Source organism: Bombyx mori, chromosome 17 (genome assembly GCF_030269925.1).
Source record: "Bombyx mori chromosome 17, ASM3026992v2".
Lineage (NCBI taxonomy): Eukaryota > Metazoa > Arthropoda > Insecta > Lepidoptera > Bombycidae > Bombyx > Bombyx mori.
Window position 1 is genome coordinate 15899720 of NC_085123.1, and position 17692 is coordinate 15917411.

General features: G+C 47.0%; 2 protein-coding genes across 2 annotated transcripts in view; one reads left to right on the forward strand and one right to left on the reverse strand.

Moving 5' to 3' along the window:
- Nucleotides 1-7526: 7526 nt before the first annotated feature.
- Iap2 (inhibition of apoptosis protein 2) lies at nucleotides 7527-8081 on the reverse strand. The gene is given in 2 exon segments (NM_001163903.1): nucleotides 7527-7655; nucleotides 7800-8081. Coding segments are annotated over 2 exon segments (411 nt in total).
- Nucleotides 8082-8845: 764 nt separating this feature from the next.
- The window catches only part of LOC101746983 (monocarboxylate transporter 9), a 78903-nt gene continuing 70056 nt past the window's right edge, over nucleotides 8846-17692 (forward strand). Inside the window, exon 1 of the mRNA XM_004926364.5 lies at nucleotides 8846-9204. The gene's annotated coding sequence lies outside the window, so the exon portion shown is untranslated. The remainder of the gene's footprint in view (nucleotides 9205-17692) is intronic.

Genomic DNA, 17692 nt, shown 5'->3' on the forward strand with positions numbered 1-17692 from the left:
TCATAATTGAGCCAAAGTCTAATATACTGCGTATTAAAGCGTTATATAGTAGTTTCTGAGAGTATGGGTGGGCCCCCCACCAAGTTCCCGAGAGAGTCCTCAATAAGTTTATATTCTTTTCACATTTGTCAACTACCGTATCGACATGAGCTGTCCATTTAAGATGCGAGTCTAGAGTTAAACCGAGGAACCTAACAGTATTACAGATAGGAATAAACTCATCTCTGTATTTTACTGTGACAGGTGGGATATTTTTTTTCCTTGAGAATATAGCTACAGAGCTTTTGTGGGCTGAGATTTCCAAACCATGTTCTTCTATCCAGGTTCCGATAGATATCAGGCATTTGGTTAAAACAGATGCTGCCACAGGAATGCTCTTATGAGATGTGTAGATGCACATGTCATCAGCGTATTGGATCATTTGGCAATTACCTGTTAGTTTTCTGTGAATATCATGAGTGAAGATATTAAATAGTATCGGGCTTAATACTGACCCTTGGGGTAGGCCTTTCCAAACGTTCCTTCTATCTGTAAGTGATCCGTTGAGGAGTAGATGAATCTTACGATCATTTAACATATTGCATATAAATTGTACCAACTTGCAAGGTAAACTCAGCTGTAGCAGCTTGCTTCTGAGTACTGAAATTGGGACGTTATCATATGCAGCGGAAATATCGATAAAAGCAGCTACAACAGAAGCATTCGAAGAGAAGGCACTACGAATATCAGTGGTCAAAATAGAGTGGCAGTCTGTAACACTTTTACCTTTACGGAATCCAAATTGTACAGGTGGTAATATTTTTTGGTTTTCCATATACCAGTCTAGTCTATTTTTAATTAAATGTTCTGCTGTTTTACTTATAGTAGAAGAGAGAGCTATGGGTCTATATGAAGTATGATCATTAGGGTCTTTGTGTTGTTTCAAAACAGGGATAATAATTTGGTCTTTCCAAGAACTAGGAACAGAGCCTAAGCAGTACATGTGGTTGATGAGAGAGAGAAAATATTTAAGTGGCTTCGTTGGGGAGCGTTTCAAAAAGGAATAAGGGATGCCATCAAGTCCAGGAGCCGTATCGGGTAACTTTTGGAGGATAAATAATAACTCCTGGAAAGAAAACGGCTCGGAGAGCACGTCATCTTGAGGTCTGGTAATTTGGAAGGATGAGTTTCCAAGAGAAGGGGGTGCATAAGGAGGTGCGAGTTTATTGAGGAAATCGTATTTCCATTCATCGACATTAGAATTTGGCGATTGCGTTGTATTTTTAGCCGATCTATATCGCTTCACAGACTTCCAAACTGTCGAGGAAGGGGTACGTGGGGAGACGTTCTTACAAAAGTCCCTCCAACTCAGGGCCTTTTTCTTAGAAAATTCACGCTTACAGCGTGCTTGTATTCTTCGCAGGTTAATAAAATGTTCTAAGGTCATTGAATTTACAAATGTGGCTTCCAGAGAACGTCGAAGTTTAACTAAATCTGAACATTCATGGTCCCACCAAGGAGGTGAGGGTAATTTATTTGATGCCCTTTTTATGGGTATTGATTTAAGTCCTGCCTCATGGAGTGTTGCAATAAATTTATTATAACATGTTTCGACATTGCTGAAATTTACAACTGGTAACTGTTCGATTGCTAAGTTTAAGCAATGGCTAAAAAAATCCCAGTCAGCATTAGCAAGGTTATATCTGACATGTGTTGAAGGTACAGTATATGGGCTGCCACTAATTCTACCAGGAAAAGATACAATTATAGGGGCGTGATCACTGCCATAGGTGCAACATTCTATATTCCATGAAAGTAAGGAACCGAGTGAACTAGAGCAGAATGAGAGATCAATAGCGGAAGGGTTCTGAATCGGTGAGGTCCTACGGGTAGGCCTACCGTCATTTAGGATGACGAGATCGCAATCGTCTGTCATTTCTATTAGTTTCTTCCCCGGTACATCAGAAGATATGGAACCCCAGTTACGGTGATGACAGTTGAAATCACCTAAAATTATTTTAGGCGATGGAAGAGTGTCTAATGCTATCTTCAGATTGTTTATAGTGGAAACCAAAGGGTGTGGTAGATAGATGCTTATAATAGTAATCCATGATGAATTTATATAGATCTTTGCGGCAACGATGTATCCATTTTCTACAGGTGGACTGGAGAGTCTGACATACTTGATGCTAGTTTTAATGAGCAGCGCTGCTCCATCCCATCCCTCGTGCCTGTCGTGTCTCAAACAAGCATATCTTGGGACAGTGAATCTTGTGGAGGGCTTAAGCCATGTCTCAGAAAGAGCTATAGCTATGGGATTATATTTATTAATAAGGTATAAAAGATCGCTTTTATTCCGTGTTACACTCCTCGTGTTCCATTGAAGTATCTGGTCCATTAATGTGTAGTAAAAGTTGATTTAACAGATTCATTTTTTCGGCAACGTTGGACGGTAAAGACAAAGTTTTTGATGTAATATTAGTAAGATTAAACAGTAAAGAGTCCAAAAGCTCTATGACTTTTGAAATAGCTATATCAGGGGGAGTGGAATTATGGGCTTTTTTTTGAACAAGCGCACAGCCATTTTGGGGTGTTGGAATTGTAAAACTGTGAATGAGTTCAGAATGGGTTTTTTGGTCGTAGCCTGACTGTAGTTGAGTTTTGGGTCTGGGTTTCAGAAAGACGGTCTTTTTGTAAGAAATGGGGTGGGTGATATCTTGTGTAGCTTGGTCTAACAGGTTTGGATGGTGACGAGAAGGGGGTTGTTTTACTACGTCAGCATAAGGTCGTCTGATGGGTGCTAAGCGTTTTGAGGCTTCTTGGAATGATATATTTTCGGCGGACATAAGTGATTTAATTTGATATTGTCGCATGTATTCCGGGCACGTTTTGTCAAGGGCTGAGTGATTAGCATGGCAAAAGGCGCAACACATAGCATCGGGAGCAACATTGCATGTCTCTGCAGGATGGTCCTCTGAACACTTGTGGCACCGAATTTTCGACCTACATTGAACTTGTACATGTCCATACCTACAGCATTTGTAACATTGGACTACCGGATATTTATAAGATTCGACAACAAGGCTATTATGGAACAGAAAGGTGTTATGAGGTAATTTTTGACCATCAAAAGTTAAGACAACAGTTTCGCTGGGTCTCCACTCCGTGGTACCTTCTGAGCGAACTTTGTAATTCAGACGTCTTGCCTTGATTACTTTTCCGTAACCATGCGGTGTTTCAATAAACTCCGTTATTTCTTCATTTGAAAGTTCCGTACATATTCCTCTAACAATTCCAATACGAGTAATATTGAAAGTGGGTATAAATGCTTTATAGCCTTTCTCTTTTAACAGGGAGTAGTTATGAAAATCATTTGCTCCCTGGGCTGTAGAAAATTCTATCGATACACGGTTTCTACCAATCCGCTTAATACCACCGTTTTTCAGAGATTGTACTTTATTCTTATATAAAAATTGTCCGAATTTAACTGGGTGGAGGGAAACTGGTGATGCCGGATCTTCGGTTACTCTAGAAACATGAACTATATAAGGTCCCTGATCTGTGTCGGCATATGGTCTATAGTACGAATTTAATCCACCTTTAGTGGATGCATTTTTAAAAGTATCAATTTTGGAGAGTTTTTTGGAAGCCAGCTCATCTGCATTGTTATCATATGGTTTACGTTTTCGGGGGGTACTCGTAACTAGGTCAACTGACATGGTTTCATTATAATTAGATGGTGAGGGTAGGTTGTCAATATCAGACTGGGCACTTAACGTTGAATATGATGGTGAGTTAACAGAACCGTTTTCTAAACTAATATCTATGCCTGGGTCAGGCGGTTCATTAGGTACAGAATCCATGACAAATATTTATCTCTATGTGTAACACATAGAAATAAATAAAAAGTGTGTGTGTCCGCTCCGACGCACGACTGGAGTTTACTGGATATAAAAAATTAAACGAAACAATACGAGAAATAGTTCTATATTACGACAACACGATACACTACAGATTATTAACAAATTAACGAGACACAAAACAAACGACTAACAAATATATGAAAATACAATAATGAGAGAAACGCGCGATCAGTACGAGGCTTTGTGGCGGACTGCCGGCGCAGCAGCCCGGCGTCACCTGCGATAACGCATTTCGTGTGACATGCGCAATCAGGCGCATAACGCATTTCGTGTGACATGCTAGTACGATTTTGGTCCCCATAATTTTCATACCCCGGGCCTATATATGTAAATCGATTCTAAAGGAGTAAACTCCAAAAATTGTTTTCAATTTGAATTCAAAACAATTCTGTACAGTTGACTTCTTACTAAATATTATTTAAAAAATATATATTTACAACTTACTGACACCGTTGATTAAGCAAAACAGACAAAGAAACACAAACATGCAACAAAAACTATAAAACAACAGGTATAAAAAGAAAGAATACAAAAAAAAAGAATATTAAAGGAAAAAGATATTCGTTAGCAACAAATACGTGATACCCGCACTGGCGCTGTCTATCGAAACTTTTCAATGTTTGACATCCCTGAATTTATACAACAAAAATACCGTTAGCCAATTTATTCAGTTACACCCGTCAGAACGAGATAGGCAATAACAAATACGTTCAACTCATTTCAAACAATGAATACGACAAAAAATGCAAACTAACACAAACAACCTTCAAATCGTTCTATCACATTTTTGTAGGATAGCCGTCGGAGCACCGTGGTTTGTGAGAAATCTGGATCTTCACGACGACCTGGAACTCGATTCCATCAATACCTACGTATTTACAGTCAAGGTCAGTGCACTATTTCGTGAAGACGACATGACACTATAACCCTATTATCGTGACTGCCGGTAACTACATAACCAAACCTGCGGACCGAACGGTAAACAGTCGCCGTCACCAAAAACACGTCAATTTGGATCCCCCCGATCCACAATCGGTGCTTTTAGGTAACCCAAGCATCGTTCACTGTTCTCGTCGAACTTTTGAAGATATACGACAAAGGCAAGATCTTCCACCGAGCGGGTGATATTGATCGGTAGACCGACGGTCCTAAGGTTGTTGTTCGGAACTTGTATATATATGCAAGCTTATCTTGAAAATGTCGTAAGCGAGATTCAGGCATTGTCTCATTACTCGTCTTGTATGATGGCTATCCGCCACAAATTCGTCGAATGCGACGAAGGGTTCGGCGAGTAAATTAACATTCAGAGACAGTCCTCTGAGTTTCTTGCCGGTTTTCTCAGTGGGTCGCATTTCCGATACGGTGGTAGATTCTGCGAAGCACTGTTTGTGCTAGGGCTAGTGTTAGCAGGTTAGAGCCACGTGACCTACTCGCTCGGGGAATCTAGTAGGTATAACCCCTTGAGGCTACTAGAATAAGTAGCAAAAAAGAAAACAACAACAAAACAACGCTACCATATTACTAGGTACTGCGGTTACGGTAGATAAACTTCTGTAAATTTCAAGCTTATTACGCCGAATCTTACTAAATTTTACCTTTATTGAAAAGGCAAAAGAAGCTGTTTGACATATAGACATAGTCACATAATTTTTTTAGTATATATTTCGTGCGTTGAATCTGGGCATATTAATCTTTGCAAGATAAAAGTGATTCCAATTTTCACTTACGTTCTTCTTCTTCTCAGTCGTGTCACTCTTGACAGAGTGGTCGTGATCGTCATCATCATCACTTACGTTACCTCGATGTAAAAGATACAGATAAGATGAATTCATTAAATCCTTTTTACTGGTACGGGTAGGTACCACCACCCTGCCTATTTCTGCCATGAAGTAGTAATGTGTTTCGGTTTGAAGGGTGGGGCAGCCTTTGTAACTATACTGAAATCTTAGAACTTATATCTTAAGAGGGGTGGCGCATTTACGTTGTAGATATCTATGGGCTTCAGTAACCACTTAACACCAGGTGAGCTGCGAGCTCGTCCGCCCATCTAAGCAATAACAAAAAATCCTTCGATATCGCAGAGATAGTGGCTATTTAGCAGAGAAAAACGTTTTTAGTGTGCGCTCTCAATTCGTACGACCAATATTAATACACACACTCACGACGTAATGAAAGACGATATGTGTAAGAGGGGAGTCAGCAAAAAAGGTATATGACTATGGAAGGGGAAAACATGTTGCGCTGTCCCCATGTGCCTTAGAGAAGGGTAGGAGAATGATGATGATGAATATTAATAAGTTTACTTCCTGGTGGTACTGAGTGTTGCTAAAGCGCGATTGAGCACATCCTACTTATTTCTGCCATGAAGCAGCAATGCGTTTCGTTTTGAAGGGTAGGGCTGCAGTTGTACTGTAAAACTGAGACCTTAGAACTCATGTTTTAAGGTAGGTTGCGGTATTTACGTTGTCGTTGATCTCTATGGGGTCCGGTAACCACTTAACACCAGGTGAGCCATGAGCCCTATCACCCAGCGAACCAATGAAAATAAAATAAAAATAAAAATATATTTTTTATGTGTTCTCTTGATTTACCTTTTTTGGGATCCCTATATAATGTTTTTTTTTTATTGCGACGAGGTGGTGGTGGGCCTACTTCAGCAATGCCAGGGGCAGAACTAAGCCGCTGCCTACCGCTTAATACTCTCCACAAGCCTCGTTTGAAGAAGGACATGTCATAGCCCTCGGGAAACACCGTGGAGGGGAGCTCATTCTCACTCTTCAACAATGCCATATATTGTGGTGCCGTGTTGTTGTTTCAATAGGACTCCGACTGAATCCTAATTATTATCCTACTAATCATAATTTAATTAGAGAAAAAAAGTGTATGCACAGTCAATTCAAATAAAACAAATCAAATGAAATATACCAGTCTCTTTATTTTGAATGTCTATCTGAAACATCCGAATTTTGTTTGTAAAAGTGTTTATGGACATGTTCCTATGAAATCCTAAAATTAAACCTACATTAGATCTTATAATCATAGCGAAAAGTATGGCAGCAAACATATACAATGTTTTTTAAGATGGCAAAAGTATCTCCAGAGTTTCAATGTCAAAAACTGAGTAGCCCTCAAAAGAAACAGACTTCGTATTTTATAATCGGTAGGGGCATCCTAATGGTTGTGCCTATAGGGTAGTCATGTGGCCTCATAAAAACACACTGCAAAGAAGTATAAAAAGGGAACTTCTAAAGAATTCCTGTCAATGATACATTTCAATTTTAGCTATATTAATCCATAATCTTATCCTTAGGCTTCATATAAGCAGGTATTATATTCAATAAATATCTGGCCATAATAATGCAAAAACTCACACGTTGCATTTACCAAGGTCAAGCTTAATAAGTAGAGGCATGTTTTATAAACCAAGAATTAATTTATGAGATGATCATTCTACATAATAATGCAAGTACATTTCAAGTTTGGTAGTCCATAGTGAAATCTGTTCTATGTTTTCAATGTTGTTTTAAGGTTTCAATACAAGTACGTCCAATAAGACTCTCCCAAAGTTTTTCTATACTTTTCGATAACGTTTAAACATCTCTTGTCAGCCTGTAATAGTTTGTCTTATTTCCTTGCTAAGCATTTTCTTTGGATTGATTTAGCCTTTTTGTCAATTTTTTCTTTGGCAATTTCACCAATCTGTTTTGTTTCATTAATCATATACTGTTTTATAACTGATAGATTCTCAGAAAGCTGAAATTAATAGAAAGTTTGTTTTTGATATGATTTTAACAAAAAATGAGCCACTTTATTTGTGTAAAAGTGTGGACAATCTTTATATTTTTGATCAAATTTGGCAATTATGACAAACGTGAATATTGTGTGACAAATACTTACTAATAAGTCATCTTCTTTCTTTCCGAGTTGTACAAATGCGCACTGAGCGGCGTGGCTCTTGTGTTCGATCCATGGATCATCAGTGGACTCCCAGCCATCTAGTTCTTTCCCGCATAAGAAGCATTTAGCTGCATCGGCGTCTTCAACACCCGTTGCTACGCTATAAAAACCTGCCTCTGCCATATTTCGCACGTTACACTTGTTCTTGTCATTGAAAGGCCAATTTTTGAAGGTTTTGATTCTTTCTTCTACCAGAAATAGTAAAGAGCTCTCGTTCTCCATTTTATGCTATGTTTAATATTAGGACAAGTAAAACTGAGTAATGGTAAACATTGAATAATTATTATTTTATGGTAAGTTCAACCGATTAAAGAATAAAAGTAAATAATCAATCTAATCTTCCAGTCATAAATTTAACGGCATAAAATGTTTAAATTTATTCAAACGTCACATTGAATTCAAAACTTCAAAGAAATCAAAACAAAAAGTTTGATGCGTTTTATTCTTGTTTCTCGATGAAACTAATATTTTCCTAATTTTATTGTTTTTGAAAGACTAAATAATATTAAAAGTTTAATAATATTGTTGCGATAAAATTAATTTAATATTTTTCTGATTTATTTTATTTTTCTTGCATAAAGAAAATTTTGACACTGTAGGGCTCTTTGCCGATGCTTTAATAAAACGTTTTTATCTTATCTGTGGTTTCGAAATTATTCGGTCTTGGGTTTCAGTCAGAGCTGTAGTCGTTTGAAGACTTATGGAGGATTTTAATCGATTTGTATGAGAACAAAATTTAGTTACAAAACCAGTATTTCAAGCTGTTTTTTTAAATACTCGTAAGTATTAATTTTCATAATAAAACTTACATTTTAATGTTGAGGGCTTACTTTATTTATACTTTTAAAAATCATTCAAAACGATTATTCAGAAATCGATTTAGATTTCGAATCGATTGAAAGCGCAGCACGGGTTTGCCAGTTCAAGCTATTCATTCATTCGATGTGTTCTTAAAAAGTTGTGCTACGATCGTTCGCTATTAGCTGCTTGTTTCATTCGCTGTTCGTCGTTCAGACTGTAATCACGGCTGTTAGATCTGATTGTTTTGCACTGATTCCGCGTAAAGTCTAGACTTTACTCTCGTTACTCTATGAAACCAGTGCTCACGTCGTAATTAATCAAATACAGCACGATTAAATCGGTTAACTCAAACGATTTGTAATCTTAGATATATCAGCGCAATCGTAAAAACGAATAAAAGTGCCTAAGAGTAAAGTTCGTAGAAGGTTTTTTGTTCTATTTTACTTCGCCTTTCTTGTTATAATTTAGTGATTTTGTGATATTTGCGGTTTCGGCGATGGTCCGAGGTGTTTTCTAGCATCGACCAGATACATAAAGCAATTTGGTGAGTATTATTATCAGATCACTTTTCAAACAAAGTTTAATGTTACCAAAGTTATATGTTTTATCTTCTTAAATGCGTATACTATGCAAATCAACTTTTACCAGTCGCATGGTATTGAATAAACACACTTATTACGTAATTTGGTATATCTAATTATATTACCGTGTAATCCAATTATAATTATAAGATTGTGTTTAAAATTAGTAGCCTCATTTTAATTTTATTATTTTCTTTGTTTACGCACTATGTCACTGAACTGTGCTATGTTTATGCATCTATTTTAGTGGGTATTATTAAAGTTGTTACAATCTAAATCTATAGATTTACTAAATATTATAGTAAATACTTCACACATTTATTCCTATTTTATTTAAGTTTCGTACGTTTTGAATTATTATGAAAATTATTTAGTGTTTTATTTCTTATTCAAATAACATCGTTAAAACTTAAAAATACAGATTGAAAAACGTTGTTTTTTTTTCATATTAAGTAAATATTTGATATGATACATATTTTATTGATACTTATTTAGATACGAACAACAAGACTGAATTTGACTATTCGCGAACATCGAAGTAGGTATTATTACTCGTAAGTATTTGAAAATCTTAATAATCAACTGTAATGGAATGTAAAGCGACATAAGAAGCCACGCTAGTGAGCGCGAGTCACGCTGCGGTGGTGCTCGTCGTCTCAAAAATCAATACGAAGTTTGGGGCATAATATCCTCACGGTGACTTCATCATTGGGGCAACCCTAGTCGCGTGGACGCGCTTTTATTTGCCACGTTGCTACTTTAACAAAGGTTTGCTGAAGTGTTTCAAAACTAGACTAGGTCAGAATTCTTATAAGTTAGAACTGGGTATTATTTGTTCTCGTTATTCGATAGCCCAACGATACCTCCTGAAGTTAAGCTGCTACCGGAATCTGTAAGCCACACAGCGAGAATACCACTACTAATCTTGTAACATGAGGTCGAAATCTTATTTTTTTATGGCTTAGATTGGTGGACGAGCTCAGAGTCCACCTGGTGTTAAGTGGTTACTGGAGCCCATAGACATCTACAACGTAAATACGCCACCCACCTTGAGATATAAGTTCTAAGATCTCAGTATAGTTATAACGACTGCCCTACCCTTCAAACCGAAACACATAACTGCTTCACGGCAGAATTAATTGTATTGTTTTGACAGTTCCACTATTTACTAATAGTGTAGTAGTAGTAATAACTTAAATCGGAGCCGTGATAGGCGAAGCAGACTTAATGCTTAAGATGATTTCATCACAGTCTGTTACTCTTGGCAGAGCAGTTGTGGTCATGTGGAATTCTTGTTTATTAAAGTCTTGACAGATGTTCTCCATAGTTTGCGAACTGAGGCTTGGCGCACGCACTCGTTAAGTGGGACTTTAGTAAGGTCTTTCACCTGATCAGCGCGTGGGGCTTCGTCCATGAGATATTTTACCATTGACCCTACCCTGAACAACGAGTTTATCGATAGACTCTGCTGGCCGTCGCGATGATTTAGGCAAACTTAAAAAGTACACTCTTCAACAAAACGAGGCGGATATGTAAGGAAACCGCGAAGTATAAAATGAAGGACTTTCGAGTTCCCCTATAAACGTTACGGTCCGCAGACATGGAATAGAATATCGATATGGGTTGATGTTTCGAAATCTGGCCCTAAGTTCGAACTGTTTTAAAGCTAGACAAATCTGCGAAAACTAAGTTGAAAGTAAGAAATTACATTCCATATTAAGCAAATACTGACCGTATTGAAATTGATTGAACCTTACGAGTGCATTGCAATATCATTAAGTTTAATTTCTAAGGTAAATACGTCCTTATACAAGATATTGTACATTATTAGTACGCAAAATCCTAAAAATACAAAGAAAGTGAAACCTCTTTGTGAAAGTAACGTGAATCTGAAAAGAACACAGATTTTTTGAAAGATGGAGTAAAGCAGAGAGCTTTGTCAGTGGAACCATATCGCTATCTCTCTCTCGCACGGCCCCACAGTAATGGCGGTGACCTTCTGAACGATTTGCATTATTGTTACTTACAATCCCCTCATTACTAGTTTGAAATGGTTATTAACCTAGTCTTTTCTGGCACGTATTTATGTTATTCCTGATATTTGAAATTTTGTATTCTAAGAGAAAAATTTACGATAAAACTATTGTTAATACTCATAAAGTAGTATAATAATAGTAAAACTCGCTATGCCTTTGAATCCCCCACCGAACGTGGTCTCGCCTTGTCGCGGCGGTGGGGCTTAAGCGTGCACCCCGATACCGTGGAGCAGCGTTGTCTGCACAGGGGTGCCGTGAACAAAGAGGACTGCACACCGTGTTCCCGTTTTCCCACCTTTGCTGGACAAAGGGTGCGTGAAGCGGGAGATGGCTCCCTTCTGGAGCCGTCTTGAATGCTAGGCCATGTCCCCGGCAGCTTTTTGGCTGCTAAAGGGGAAGGCCCTCCAGAGGAGGGTACCGGTACGCCGGCGTGGCCACACCGTGGTCAGACGTGTGGGTCTGTCAGTAATGGTAGACCCCACGTGGATGAGAAGTGAACCGGAGGGCACTCCCTTCCGGTCGCTGGTTGCCATGTCCCCGGCTGCCTCTTGGCGGCTACAGGGGAAGGCCCCCCAAAGGGGGGTACCGGTTTACCGGCGTGGCTTCGAAGAAGCACACCGCAATCCCTACCGAGTAGGGGACGGGGGCTGCTGCCTAGCAGGAGCCGTGAGGATGCGAACCTCTATAAAAAATGCCCCAATCCCAAGTTTTTGACACCTGACGATGGGATGAATGGCTGGAGGGAGTCTAGTCCCAAGGGTTGTCCCATACCGTAATCCCCACTTGGTGGGGGGCGGGGGCCGCTGCCTAGTAGTGGCCGCGAGGATGCAAACCTCTATAAAAAATGCCCTAATCCTAAGCCTGTGACGTGCCCGGTGATGGGATGAGTGGCTGGAGGGTGTCCAGTCGTGAGGGCCGTCCCAGGGGACCGACCCCTGGTTAAATAACAAAGGAACGAAATGAATGATGGCAAACTTACAAAAAACATTACCCCAGGAGGGTACCACTCTAGGTGGAGAATCCCTCCGTGCTTCCACTTCGGTGGGAGCATGCTGCCCCACGTATTCTGGGGGGGGCAAAGCATGCCACGATGAAGGGGGCTGTGCGACGGGCAGCGGAAAACCCGTCGAACCGAGGTGTGCCAGCGCTGGCTCGACGCGCTCTGCGCTCGTCAGCGACTGCGAGGCGGCTGGCCCGAAAGGGAAAGTCAGGCGGAAGAGGAAATCGAGGGGAGTTTCTTCCCGCGAAGGGAAGGGGGGGCTAACGTCGTCCTCTGACACGGATGCCCCACCGGAGAAAGTGGTGGTAGTCTCCGATTCGGCCTCTGCCGCGGAGGAGATGCCGCCCCCTAAAGGGAGACCCGCTCGGGGGAAGGGCGCACCGTCACCGGCGCCGTCATCGGCGTCGATGTCTGTCGCCTCGCTGGACGGGCGGACGACAGAAGAGGAGGAGGGCGGTCTTCGGGACCCTGCCTTGGTCATAGGCAGGGCCATGAAGACCGTCAAGTCGTATGCGGCGACCAGTGCCAAAACCAAAGCTGCTGGCCGCAGGCTGCGGGAAGTCGTCTCGCGAGTCTCGAAGGTTCTGCCTTCGGTTGCTTCCGCCAATGACCAGGTGGTGCAGCTGATGGCGGAGAATTTGAGGCTCCGAGCACAGCTACAGGCGCAGCAGCGGCCCGATGGCAAGGTTGCTGCTACCAAGCGGGTAGCCGCGACGAGGTCGTCGCCCGCGTTGCCGCGTGCCGCTGGGTCGCGGACTCCTTCGGCATCTGTGCCGGCGGTGTCGCCGCTGGTCTCCGGGGTCCCTCGGGGTCCCTGTCCCTCAGCGGCGGCTGGCGACCCGTGGCCCGTGCTGCCACCATCGCGCGCGGTACAGCGGCGTTCGCGTCTCCCGTCGCCGCGGTCTAGGGAGGCGACGGCCGTCGAGCGGCAGCAGGGATCCGCGGGGCCACGGATCTTGGGCCTGCCGGAACCGAATTGCTACAGCCTGGACGAGATTATCGATCGCACCGTCCAGGCTGTAATGGAAAGGCTGGGTGGCGGGCTGGCGGCTCTCGAAGCGAAACGTATTGTCGCTGGTGACGCTGAACGGCCTGCGTCTACACATGCCGCGGTGTCGGGTGCTGCAGTGACCCGCTCCACCCCCGTACAGGCTCCAGCTACTAGGGCGGGCCCGGGGCGAGACAGAGCCAAGCGGGGGGGCGGCGCTAACGCGAAGTGCACATCGCAAGCGCCTCAACCCCGTCCGCTGCCCCCGCCCCCGTCTAACATGGACGAGGGGTGGAATGTGGTGGCCCGGCGGGGTGCCAAGAGGGCCGTACCGACAGCTCCCCAAGTGGGTGGAGCACCGGCCACTGCGGCGTCTCAGGCTGCTCCCCAACAGGGTCGAGCGCCTGTGGCCGCCAAGAAAAAGAAGACGAAGAAGAAGTCGACGCGCGCGCCGCGGTCGGCGGCAGTGGTCTTAACGCTGCTGCCGGCCGCCGAGGCCAAGGGCGTGTCATACGGAGATGTAGTCTCCCGGGCGTGCGCGGCTATTGATCTGGACGAGATCGGGGCGGGGGAGGGCCTCCGCTGTAGGCTGACGGCCAATGGGGCCAAGCTACTAGAGTGTCCCGGTGCCGATAGTTCCGGCATCGCGGAGCGTCTGGCGGCGAAGCTCCGTACGGTTCTGCCTGAGGAGGAGGTTCGAGTGCACAGGCCGGTCAAAATGGCTGAATTGAGAGTGACCGGCCTGGACGACTGCACCACTAAGGATGAGGTGGCGGCGGCTATTGCCGCCCGGGGCAACTGCGCCCTGGAGAGTATAACCGTAGGCGAGCTGCGCCTCGGTTATACCGGGGCTGGCTCTGTTTGGGTGCGTTGCCCGGTAGAGGCGGCCACCTCCTTGGCTGCTCCTCCGCCCGGGAGACCGTCGGGGGAACCGGGCAGGTTGCGCGTGGGCTGGATAGCGGCCCGCGTGCGCCTTCTCGAACCACGCGCCTGGCGGTGCCTCAGATGCTTCAGCACTGGGCACTGCCTTGCTAAATGCGCGAGTGCCGTTGACCGCAGCGGATTGTGCTTTCGCTGTGGTCAGCCGGGACACAAGGCGGCCGTGTGCTCGGCTGCGCCGCACTGCTTATTATGTGCGGCGGCCGGGCGCAAGGCTGACCACCGGGCCGGGGGCAAGGCCTGCCCTCCGGCCAGCAAGAATGCTGAACGAAATCGGCGCCGCCAAGCTAAGCGGCGTCAAAAGAAGCGGTTGGCCGGGGGAGCACCGGCCGGCACTTTGTCCCCCGCTGAGGCGTTCGCGCCCGATAGCGGGGGCAATGGAGTAGGGGAGGGAGCGATGGATGTGGTTCAGTCTTAATGGATCACACCTATCGCTTCCTGCAGGGAAACTTGAACCACTCCGCTGGGGCTCAGGACATGTTGCTCCAGACCATGGCGGAGTGGTCAATTGACGTGGCTGTGGTCGCCGAGCCATACTTCGTTCCCCCAGCGGATGACTGTTGGTTTGGGGACGTTGATGGCTTGGCGGCCATACATATCAGAAGAACCGCGATGGTCCCCCCCCTGGCGATGGTGACCAGGGGCCCCGGGATCGTCGCGGTACAGTTAGAAAATATCGTCGTGATCGGGGTGTACTTTTCTCCGAATCGGCCTACCGTCGAGTTCGAGCGGTTCCTGGACGGGCTAGAGGTGATCGCTCGTCACCTCGCTCCCCGTTCAGTGATACTGGCGGGGGACTTCAATGCGAAGTCTGTCGCTTGGGGTTCCCCATTCACGGACGCTCGTGGTAGGCTGCTGGAGGAGTGGGCGGTCGCGGTCGGTCTCTGTATCGTTAATAGGGGCTCGATCGCGACTTGCGTGCGGTGGACGGGCGAGTCTATCGTGGACTTGACGTTCGCGAGCTCGCCCGTCGCGCGGCGCATCCTCGGCTGGAGAGTGGTGGTGGGGGCGGAATCGTTGTCCGATCACCGGTATATCCGGTACGATCTTTCTGCCCCTGCGCCGACGCCGGCTGCAGGTGCCCGCGGGGTTGACCCCCCGCAGAGTGCATCCCGGTCATTCCCTAGGTGGGCACTGAAGCTCCTGAACAGGGAGCTCCTGGTGGAGGCCTCTATGGTGGCGGCGTGGGCGCCCAAGCGCCCACAACCTGTCGATGTGGAAACCGAGGCCGAATGGTTCCGGGGCGCGATGCACCGCATATGTGATGCCTCGATGCCCCGGGTCGGCTCTCGGCACTCTGGACGGCGACAGTCGCCCTGGTGGTCGCCCGAAATTGCAAGACTGCGTGCGGTCTCCATTCGGGCGAGCCGCCGGTGCACTAGACACCGCCGTCGCCGCCGCCTGCGGCGCGACGAGCCCGTCGCGTTCGCGGAGGAGGAAGCTCGGCTGCACCGCGAATATCGCGCTGCGAAGGACGCCCTGCGGCTGGCCATCAGGCGGGCCAAGGAGCAGAACATGGAGAGACTCTTGGAGGCGCTCGAAGCGGATCCGTGGGGGAGCCCATACAAATTGGTACGCGGCAAGTTGCGCCCGTGGGCCCCCTCTATGACTGAGCGTCTCCAGCCCCAGCAGCTGCGGGACATCGTTTCGGCGTTGTTCCCGCAGGAGCGGGAGGGTTTTGTCCCTCCCGCTATGGGCGGGCCGTCTGACACCGTCGACGGCCAAGCTCCTGCTGAGGTGCCTCGTATTACCGAGGCAGAGCTCCGGGTGGCCGTTGTCAAGATGACTGCGAAAGACACGGCCCCCGGCCCGGACGGAGTCCACGGCCGGGTATTGGCCTTGGCCCTCGGTGCCCTGGGGGACCGGCTCCTTGAGCTATATAATGGCTGCTTGGAGTCGGGACGGTTTCCGTCGCTCTGGCGGACGGGTAGACTTGTGTTGTTGAGGAAGGAGGGGCGCCCGGTGGATACAGCCGCCGGGTATCGTCCTATCGTGCTGCTGGACGAGGCGGGAAAATTGCTGGAACGTATTCTGGCTGCCCGCATCGTTCGGCACCTGGTCGGGGTGGGGCCTGACCTGTCGGCGGAGCAGTACGGCTTCCGGGAGGGCCGTTCGACCGTGGATGCAATTCTTCGCGTGCGGTCCCTCTCGGACGAGGCCGTTTCTCGGGGTGGGGTGGCGCTGGCGGTGTCTCTTGACATCGCCAACGCATTTAACACTCTGCCCTGGACCGTGATAGGGGGGGCACTGGAGAGGCATGGAGTGCCCCTCTACCTCCGCCGGCTGGTTGGGTCCTATTTGGGGGCCAGGTCGGTCGTATGTACCGGGTACGGTGGGACCCTTCATCGTTTTCCGGTCGTGCGTGGTGTTCCGCAGGGGTCGGTTCTCGGCCCCCTCTTGTGGAATATCGGGTACGACTGGGTGCTGAGGGGCGCCCTCCTCCCGGGCCTCCGCGTTATTTGTTACGCGGACGACACGTTGGTCGTGGCCCGGGGGGATGATTTTAGGGAGTCTGCCCGTCTCGCCACAGCGGGAGTGGCCCTCGTCGTCGGAAGGATAAGGAGGCTGGGTCTCGACGTGGCGCTCAATAAATCCGAGGCTCTGTGGTTTCACGGGCCGCGGAGGGCGCCACCCGTTGACACCCACATCGTGGTTGGAGGCGTCCGGATAGGGGTCGGGGTGCAGTTGAAGTACCTCGGCCTCGTGTTGGACAGCCGGTGGGCCTTTCGTGCTCACTTTGCGGAGCTGGTCCCCCGATTGATGGGGACGGCCGGTTCTTTGAGCCGGCTGCTCCCGAATATTGGGGGACCGGATCAGGTTGTGCGCCGTCTCTACGCGGGGGTGGTGCGATCGATGGCCCTGTACGGTGCACCTGTGTGGGCTGAGCCGCGCAACCGGGCCACTATGGCTCGGTTCTTGCGCCGGCCGCAGCGCACCGTTGCCATCAGGGTCATCCGCGGATATCGCACCGTCTCCTTCGAGGCGGCGTGTGTTTTGGCGGGGACGCCGCCATGGGAGCTGGAGGCGGAGTCGCTCGCTGCCGACTATCGGTGGCGCAGCGAGCTTCGTGCTCGGGGCGTGGCGCGTGTCCCCGAGAGTGAGCTGCGGGCGCGGAAGGCCCATTCTCGGCGGTCCGTGCTCGAGTCGTGGTCGAGGCGATTGGCCAACCCCACGTGGGGGCTACGGACCGTCGAGGCGGTTTACCCGGTCTTTGATGACTGGGTGAATCGTGGCGAGGGACGTCTCACCTTTCGTCTGGTGCAGGTGCTGACCGGGCACGGATGCTTCGGGAAGTACCTGCGCCGGATAGGGGCTGAGCCGACGACGAGGTGTCACCATTGTGGACACGACCTGGACACGGCGGAGCATACGCTCGCTGTCTGCCCCGCTTGGGAGGTGCAGCGCCGTGTCCTGGTCGCAAAGATAGGACCTGACTTGTCGCTGCCTGGCGTCGTGGCGTCGATGCTTGGCAGCGATGAGTCATGGAA